The sequence below is a fragment of the Galleria mellonella genome, unplaced genomic scaffold (genome assembly GCF_026898425.1).
Source record: "Galleria mellonella isolate WM207_F2 unplaced genomic scaffold, CSIRO_AGI_GalMel_v1 utg33, whole genome shotgun sequence".
NCBI lineage: Eukaryota > Metazoa > Arthropoda > Insecta > Lepidoptera > Pyralidae > Galleria > Galleria mellonella.
In genome coordinates, this window is record NW_026442079.1 from 379,841 (window position 1) to 390,418 (window position 10,578).

General features: G+C 30.1%; 1 protein-coding gene across 3 annotated transcripts in view; it reads left to right on the forward strand.

The window, feature by feature from the left end:
* Window positions 1-5,002, forward strand: part of LOC113521683 (WD repeat-containing protein 47) — an 82,464-nt gene extending 77,462 nt beyond the window's left edge. For all 3 annotated transcript variants that reach the window (XM_026907305.3, XM_026907322.3, XM_031911611.2), the window contains one exon: window positions 1,313-5,002. In XM_026907305.3, coding sequence (XP_026763106.2) covers window positions 1,313-1,458 — 146 coding nt within the window. In that variant the 3' untranslated portion in view covers window positions 1,459-5,002. The remainder of the gene's footprint in view (window positions 1-1,312) is intronic.
* The last annotated feature ends 5,576 nt before the right edge of the window (window positions 5,003-10,578 follow it).

Here is a 10,578-nt window from a genome sequence, read left to right on the forward strand (position 1 = left end):
TGTTCAACCGTGTGGTTGCGGCATAGAATGAGCTATCCCTTTCTCTCCCGTGGGTATCGTAACAGGCGACTAAGGGATCTAAATGGTTAAGGGACGGGCAGAAGCGTCCCTCTTAAAACATGATAAAAGCCTAATAGCGGTTGCCAACCTGCCTGCCAAGTGTGACGATTACTGTCAAACCCCCTCTTATGGTGAAGACCTATGTTCAGCAGTGAACAGTTAACGGCTGATATGATGATGATGAACTTTGGTTTTATACTATTTAAATATTTTGTAGGTTCAGCAAATAGAATAAGTTTTAAATGTGTTTTTATGAAAATAGAGGTAAAAGTGGAAATGTATAGCGCTATGCCGTTATGGCCCTTGCCATAGGCTTTACTATAGTGTAAAGCTTAACTGAGAAGTATATGTTTCATTTTTATTTGTAATATATGTGACACATTTGCTTTTTGATAAAATTCATTTTTCTAAACTATCTGTACTTAATATAAGTGGGATAATTTCTACCTGTGAGAAATCGAGGTGGACCGAGAGTGCTAAATAAAAATGTACCTTATGTATTATTATATTATTCTGTGGCAGACAATGTTATATATTATTAAAAACTTATAATTAATCCATTATTAATAATTAAATTATATTATAATAGTTATTAATTAATCTGTTATAGAAACGTGTATTAAAACCATACAAATTCTTGGAAAAGTTGATTAAAGTGTTGTATCGTGCAGTATGTTGGTATAACGCATAAATAAAGGGGGTCACTCTTTGATTTAATAACGAGAAAGCAAAGTTTGAATACATTATATTAGCTTCATAAATTGTGCCGTCCTACCCTAACCGGCTCTAGTCAATTTATGAGAGTATATTTACATACTATTATTATTAAAATATTTATGAATTGGGAAATAAACACGAAATTATAATGTTATCTTTTTTTATTAAATAATACGAATACATACATCTATTTTAGGTTTTCACTATGACTCTATTTTTTATTTTAGATTATATTGTAAAGCTATATTGACAATATTTTTTTAATTATTCATTGTAGAGCAACACCATATAACTGATGAAACTGAAGTTTTCTTGAAATTGTTTGTATCTTTTTATAATAAGTTTACTACTATAATCTTTTGTAGGAAACAATAAAGAGTATCTATGTATCATACAATTTGGAGCTTCCAATACAAACTACACGCTATGAAGCTCAAAAGTTATTTTTTTTCAGTTTCATTAGTATACCCTTTTCAAAGCTTCCCCTTCTTTTTGTTTTTACACGTATAAAAGTCTATTTTTATTGCTCCAACAGGTGACCTAACGTGCGCTTTACCGAGTGTACCGGTAGCTCGTCATCCAGATAAAGTGATATCGGCTCGGTGGCACCCCGACGACTTCTCATTCCTGTCCACGTCGGCGGATAAAACGGCCGTGTTGTGGACAATACCGCCCGTCTAGTTCGATTAGATCTATATATCGTATGTTTGTAATTATCATACTGTTTTATATAGTATATTTACGTATTTAAATAAAATAACGCAATTAGTTTTCTGCATGTTTATATGTATTATTATTTTGACGAACATTTATATTTATCAATAAATCTCCCGAAATAAATGAAACAGAAATATAAGAAAATCTAGCAAATTAATATTTTTAGATAAAAATCTACATAAGGCAATTTCGCGATATATCTAAAGATTACAAGTTTTGCGTTATTTTGTTTAAACTAATTTATAAGTTTAAGTGCTAGGCCAATGATAGTGCTCTGAATATGTTGACGACTACAAACATTAATTTATATATCTTTACGCTACGCGCCTAACTATATTCAAAATTTCAGGAATAGAAAAACATTACTCCAAGTTGCGAAAAAAATACCCAATGTGACAACGCCGACAATACTTGCTTCATTTTAAAATACCGTATAAAGCAGAAGAAACAAGCTTTATAAAATATCTATGACTATAAATCTTACTAATCATTGTTAAAAAGTGTTGTCTTTTAATTATTTATGTTGGCGTTATTCATATATTTGATTTCAAGATTCAATAATTTATAAAAAAAAAACATATGTTTGCGATTATATATCTTGATTGATACTCGAGAGTATAGAAATTTGTATATAAATTTATAACGATTTAATGGTATTGTAGCTAAACATTTGTAGATACTTAACCATTACTTGGCGTAGCACTAAACTTATAATAACATGACCTATATTTTTATATTAAATGTGAAATTGGCAATCGCAAAGTCGCATTATTTATGTAAATATACTTATTATTACAATTTTAATGTTATACGTGCGAAATATGTAATTCAATGTAACGGAACACAGATGGAGTTTATATTACGTGTGTTGAATTATTTAAACGTGTTACAACCACTGACTTTGCTTACGTGGTATCGACGGGAAGGAAATAATAGACGGTTGATTTTATGTAATCATTATCATCACAAATATTAGTAATTAACATTTCTAAATTATTGCATTGTGTATTTAAATAACATTATGATGAAAAGTAAGTTATTTATAAATCACTTTATTAATTCTCTATTGCGTAAGTGACTACAATTAAAAAATGAATAAAATATTATAAAAAAAGCTCTAACTAATAACATTTGATGTCGTAAGTTATTTTAATTTTATTTACCTTTCGCTGTTCTTGCTGCTCTGTTTTTGTATATATCTTTAGTTTAAAATATAATAAATAGCGGATATAAGTTATTTTATCACTTGAAGAAATTTATGTTATTTTTTGCCTGAGTTTTATTTTTTAGCCAATGAAAAATATCCGCTTGACGAATGTTTACATAAAGTAATTCATTGGAACGCTATTTCTGTAACGAATCATGAATTATTATCTTACGTTACTCTAAACCAGATTAGATTATTTTCTTTTAAATTAGTTAATGTAAAATGTCGCAATTTTCAGTCGAGTTTTGTAATTTTTCATTATTGTAAATTATATTCAATGGAATTCCAAAAATTTTTCGGGTGCTCTATAAAAATGAGAAATTTATATATTTTTTCCTGTAGTCATTATGATTTGGGTTTATTTTAAAAATAAATATTGTAAGTATACACACAAAACTTGGTATTGATTTGTTATATTAGTTATATATGTGAAAAGGTATTTATTGTATGATGTAGCTTTATATATAAAAAAAAGATTATAGGAGTCAATAATATTGTTTTGAGCTTATTTCTTTTATGAATCAATAAAATAAATTGAGAGCTTTAAATTTGTAATCCGCTAAGATAAACGACTCGACACCCTGTCGCGCCAATTGACTGATAATGAAATTTGAGAGTAAACAGTGTGAATTGTTGTATTCACACAAGTGATATTTATTTTGTCACAAGATTTTTAATAAGTAATTTATGACCTTAATATTTTTTAGTTTTTTATTATTTTTTTTTATCGCAAATTATTTCTATACGAACATGATCGTGTGCTCTATTTACACAAGTACGTGTTTTTATTAATGCTTTAACTTTTCAACATCACACATGGAATAAGTAAATACGTAGTATAAATGTGAAGTATTTAATTTTATTTAATTGAAAATAAGCTAATATTTTTTCAAGATACTTTTAGTTTTGCACCGTTGATATTTTTATTCATGTCAATGTCAGTAGATATGAGTTAAATTTGCTATTGTAGAGTGCTTATTAATCGTATTTTGAATAATACATTATTTACTAGAAAACAGTTGCAACAAGGTCTTTATTGTAATAGAATTTTATATTTAACCGCATAAACCAGGCACAATACAGCCACAGAGAACGTAATCACCACAATGTAAAGAAAAACTAGTGGTCTAACGCCTTTAGTATGTCGATTACATTTCAATTGAAGATGTACTGTATAAACGTGTTCGCTGGTAAAAAAAAATGCATATTTAATAAACAGTCTTTGTATGATTTTTTTTTGTCGAAATTATATAATTTATATGAAACAAACGAATAGAATTAAACTGACATACTCGTGTTATAATATAAAATAATTTTTGTAATCTGTCTTATTTATTTAACGATTACTTTCGAAAAATAGCATACCAAGAGTTTGTTAAATATAACCTATTGAATTTTGTACTATCAAGGTATGCATGAAAATTTGTTTCCTGAAAAAACTTTAATACAATTGACTATTTGATTTATACGTCCTTTGTTCAGACGAATCTCCTTAGATCGATTTTTTATCTAATAATAAAGTCACTAACGTATTGTAATACTTTAAGATACCTACAATTACTGTTTTCTTTTAAAGATCTTAAATATATTTCATGTAGTTTTTAGGTATTTTTGAGTAGTGATTCTTGCCTAATTGTTATATTCAACGCTTCAAAATAAAAAGTGAAGTAATAAAAAACGCTACTTGAATAATATCGTTTAGTTTTTATATTTAAACCTATATTAATTCAAAAGACATGATACTGCAACGCTTCTGCGTATTAGTTTCTTAAGCACACCAACGGTGAAATTAATATTTTTGTTATATCATTGGATTATCTAAAAGATTAATCGTTAATAATATAATTATCATTAATACAATATAATTAAATTAATATGTGAACGATAAGGATTTTGCACAAATCTAATAATACATGTAGATATTGTAAGTGTAAATTATTGATAACTCGTGACATTATCACTGGATACTTGTCAAACAAGTACTTATATTAAGTAGTGTTTGATTTATCATTTGAAAAGTTTGCAATAAGTACTTTGTAATGATGGTTATTATATTTGTGCTCAGTCTAACCCCAAATAGTATGTTTATAAATATATTAAAATTATGTAATAATATATATTTTATCTATGAATTGTATATTAATAAAATGTTTTATGTCAAACGTTATTAATATTGGATCGGTTCTGGCATTTTCATGTAACCACTGAGGTGTTAAAACTGTAACTATATCTTTGTTATACCCAATTTCGTTAACATGTGTATTCATTATAATTTAAGAATATAATCATATTATTTATGAATATCTGTGTTTTATTTTGTCTTTTTTATAGTTTAAATTTCAGTTTGATACAATCGATGATAATGGTGAAGTTTATTCATTTATTAAGAAGCGCTCAATACAACTGTAGTTACTCCCTTATACTAAGTAGGGTGTTCATATCTTGTGAGATTGCAGTTAAATCCTTTACATAAGAGAGATAAATGAATTCAGAAGTAGATATATTTCCAGATTAGAAGTAGTTAGAAGATTAGAAGTACTTAGAAGTAGATTATATCCACAAATCTATAAATTAATATGCAATTATTATAATTTGAAATTACGAAAATAATTATGTGATTTTAAAATTTAAATCGTATTTGTTCCTTGGGGAAGATTGTTTAGTTTTATGAACATTGTCACTGTGTTTCGGCTTGGTATTATACAATTACCCTGTGTAAACAATTTTCCGACTAATTTTAGTTGTAAAATAAGTAATGTTCATGACTAGTAACATCAGGTGAGGTAGGTAGAGGCAAATGCCGCAGTTTAAAAAGTTCATGAAATTCTAACTTTATGAGTTATACTATCTGTTTTCCCGCTTCTTTGTATGCTTGAATATTTCGAAAGTGGGGAAACCATTAAATAGATCATATCTGAGTAACGTTTCAAAATGAAACAAACGACTACACCAGATTTTAAGTCAGAACTTTAAGAATACATCTGTGAAAACTGCATCCAATTTGATGTAGTGGTTTTGCGTGATGCCGTAACAAACATACAGATGAACAGACAAAGTTTCTAAAAATTTTTGTTTTAATATCTATTGGTCTTAATATACAAAAAGCACCCTTTTAGAGTTATCGTTTTTAAGTTTTTATATATTTTTTCTATATTATTTGATACCATTATAATACATTATCATACGCGATCGTGTTATCATGACACAAAATATATTACAATATTTTCTTTATATCCCTCATCATAATATTGGTACACTCGCTTCTAAAAAAAACAATGATGGTAGAGACGCGTTCAGTAAAAAATGCGAAGACATTTGTTATGGAGCAAAGCCAGACTCATTAATACACAAGCCCTAATAGTTTCACACTAACTGCTCTCACCGAGTCCGGCGGGAATCCCAGCGATACCGCTAGCTCTGTTTCAGGGTTATCAGCTATGGTAAGGAGTCGTAACTTAGAAGTAGATTATGCTCGAAAAATTACCATGTTAAAACGCGCCGCAGTGTTGTAAGCCAGCGCGTGATTCTGGACTCACGATTTAAATTGTCGGCTTGGAAGAGAGAGTTAGCATACGTAGTCATCGCTCAATTCACATTTCTAATATTCAGTATGAAAATGACTAAATACGTCTGGAGGTTGCACAACTCTATGTGCAACCTCCAGTGCATTATACTCATATAATGTGTCTAATAATCGCGTAGTTTACACAAGCTCAGCGATAGACGACTTTGGGCTGGTTTTAATTGATGATAATGGAATGGTAAGCCCGCCTGCGCTAACGGTATATTATTAAGTAACGGTATATAATTCTAATGAACAATGATAGGTGAGGATAAAAAGACAGGTCAGTAAACCCATCGTGATGAATACACCTGGAATTCAGCACCATGGTTTTCGAAAGGAGGGAGGTGAGGGATTACGTGTAGGTTGATCTACCAGGATATATTGCTAGTCATGGAACCGGTAATTCTCATTATTAACAATCCCTTTCCCCCTGTTTGTTTTGGTTATCCTTCAAACGTGTCTAGGACAATAAGAAATGGGCATATTTTGACTCTGACAACCCAACCCGTATCAATATGGCGCTACGGGAAGAGGCGCATGATGCTATAGCAGTGCTGTTGATCTCGGCTCGAGACTCTACCGAGGTAATTCAAGCTTTAGCAACAAGGTTTGGGAGACTTGAGCCTGATAATGTTTTAAGCTCTGGATTATAGACTTTCTGCCTACACTATTACCACGGGGTTTTATGTATTTGTTTGAAATGTCGTAAACAGAATGTCACTTCGAGGTACCTGGTTTAAAGGCCGAGTTACATCTCTGTATATGGGTAGAGACGGCGTGACACGGCAAGTAAATATCAATACCCAAGCAGGCGTGCATCGTAGACTTCTTAAAAAAATCGTCACTATTTGTTTAAGAGGGGAGCATGTGCTAAACGTACTTTTCGAGTTATATTTGTAAATTTTTATATATTTTCTTTCTATATATCTCTCTACCCACCATAAGCGCCGTGTTATCATTTTACAAAAGATATTGTAGTCTTTTGTCCATCTTACTCATTAAAACTTATTAACACCCCTCATATAATTTTTTCTTAAATCCCATGTATAGACCATGTAAGATAACGTGCAATGTTTCTTACAATCCAATCACGTCATTGTTTACAATTTGTAATATACATATATATATCATTTCCCCATGACGTAGTCCGTTTGACAGGGATATGTTCACTGCCCAGGATAAAAAGATGTCTATGATCTTCTCCATCCATATATCGCGTGCAGGATCAAATTTCATAGTAATTGGTTAAGGCGTTAAGATACTAACAGGAAACTTTCATATTTATAGGTAAGGATTAAAAAATAATAAGGCATATCTGCATAAACATTATTTTATTTGCACAGCAAAAAACTTTCAACAGTGATAGTAGTTTGTATTTACATAAATACTTATAATTGCACTTTTCTATGAAAAGTCATTAAAGTTACATCTTAATATGTCAAAATTAGTATGGCATCATACAAGTGGTAGACTCAGAATAGGTACCTGGTTATTTAGAAAATGTACCGGTAATGTATCAAGTCCAAGAGACAGTATAATGGGTGATATTTTTATGTTATTCTAACATTTTACAGCTGTTAGAAATATAAATTTTTCAGTCAGATTAATCAGGGAGGACATGATACATTAATTTTATAGCTCCTCATTACCACGTGAAGTACATGCCACAAAATATGAAATGCGACATATTATTGTAATTGATGGAATTGGTTGTTATCCATATACTAAGCATAAATAGTATTTAATACATGTATCACACACAACACACACAATATATACAGTTTTGTTAGAATTTGAACGCTCCACCACAATATATAACTATAATAGTTTGGTACTACATTCTATATACAGGTGAAATCAAAATCGTTAGCATCTTTCTAAGGAAGGAGCGAGATTTAACATTCTCATCAAAAAAATATGGATCAAAAAACCATAAATGTTTTGAGTCTGTCGACTGATGCATTTAGCTGTTAAGTAATTATAAGAAAATTTGTTAATTGTTGATTTAAGTTTTATTAATACCAGCTTTTTGCCCGCGACTTCGTATGCATGGATTTTAGAAGAAGGAAAACCAATGACAGATCATTTTCAGATGGAATATCAAGATAAAACATACAGCAGATTATAAGTTAGATCTTCAAAATTCACACTACAACTATGAAATCTGCATCCAATTTGATGCAGTCATTTTTGTGTGTTGCCAGAATAAACATTCAGAGGGAAAGGTATTGTTAGAAATGGGGTTTCATAACCCACAGCTATGCGTATAACATAGCTAGTAATATACTCTATCAGGTCGATTTCCATGCGGTTCCCTCTGGAAATCATTGTGGCTAATTCTAGTCGAATTCGTCATGATAAGATAACAGATCTGTATTCATATCTCTCTCGCAATATTTCATTTTCACCCATAGAAAAAAACAGATATAATTTCTTAAAATGATTGTTTTGGCATCTATTGTTTTTATTAAGTTTTCCCTTTTTTGTTTTTTTTTTAAATATGTATACACGTCATCCTATTTATATTTATTATTCTATAGCAAGGTAGGATTTTAACTTTATATACAACGATTTAGATTTCACGCTATTTGTATATTATGTATAAAATATTATTATTATTTAATTATATATAGCACATAATAAATCTTTGGTAAAAATAGTGTAAGATTTTCACTTCTACGGATGCCGGTGTGCGTCATCAGTACAGTACGTTTAAAATTAATTTAGACATGATTCTATGTAGGTATAAAAGTGGGATTTATGTCTGTTGTAACATAGTATAAGACACTTGTTCTGTAATTATTAATATTAGTTTATATAAAAATATGTATAATAAACAAAACATCTTGAAGCTTGGTTCTGTAAACATTCTATGTAATAACTCGTACTTGACTTGCTCAAAAATAAACAGGTTTTTTTTTTGATGGGTGAAAATGGAATGGTAACCCCGCCTGCGCTAACGGGATACGCTGGCGGAGCACCAGTAAAGGGTGATAGATGAGATAGGTCTACAAAAATATTTCATATAACTTGTCAAGTAGATTTTTTTTAATACATACATAAAATGTTGGGTAGATAAGTACCAATTGTTATTTTAATATTCTTTATGATAATATCGAGACAAAATATTCATAGGTTGCTAAAAGGTTCCTGATGGCGTATCTGACAGTATAATTGCTTTTTTTATGCCCACATTTATATCGTGATTTGTTCTGTCTACATAAATAATGTAATATTTTAACAGCCAAACCCAATGTCATTAAAAGAAGTCATAAAAATTCACATATGCTCACTGAAAATGCCAAACAAGTTGACGCACGCCTGATGAAAAGTGATAAGTGTAATTATTGTACATATAACAAACAGGCGTTTCATATTTTAAAAGCAAACATGGACTATTTTAAAAATCATAAAAGAATTATTAATAATCAAAAGTTCTAAAGCAGATATATGGTATCTCAGTAATTATTGTGTGGAGGAAAAAAATTGGAAGAGGCGAGATTTGAACGCACATCCTCAAAGCCGTATCGGGGCTTGTGTTCTTGCCAGTTAACCTGTGTATTGCTCCCTAGACATCCGTCCAGAAATTTAATAATCAATATATTTAGGCTTCTAGAATGCTTAAAGTTAATTATATACCTACCTATATATTTTAATAATTAAAATTTAACACAAAAATTTAAATTTTCAGCTTAAATGGATATATGTAACTATGTGCTAAGTACATATAGATAAAATCGAAATACCTATCAATGGCCGACGACGAATGTTTCCAGAGTAACGGAGATAAATCATACAAGCGTGCTTAGTAAATCAGATCACTTTACATATCTTTTACGACTATGTGATTCCCATACATGGGGTGTTTTATGGGAATGAGACTTAATGACGATCTGTGAATTGTTAAGTTTGCGGTATAAATCTGTATGCGAAGCAAACGACTCTAAAAACACACTTATCCTGTAATGGTATGAAAATTTATGCAGTATCACTTAGAGAGTCCTCATATGTCGTCGGTATCCCATAACATAAAGTTTTTGGAAATTCCCACTGGACTGATAGAAAACGGGGCCTAACGGATAATACAGTGCAGTACAGTACAACTCATGAGGCTGTTATATTCATTGCAATAACTGCAAAGATACAATAGATATGTATAACCTTCTTATAACTAGTTATTGACTAATTGTAAATTAAAAAATAAATCGTCGGCTATTTAATAATAAGAGAACTCAACATTCATATAGATACGGGACAATTTTTTTTATACAACATAGAATGACAAACAAGCTGACGGCCCACCTGATGGAAA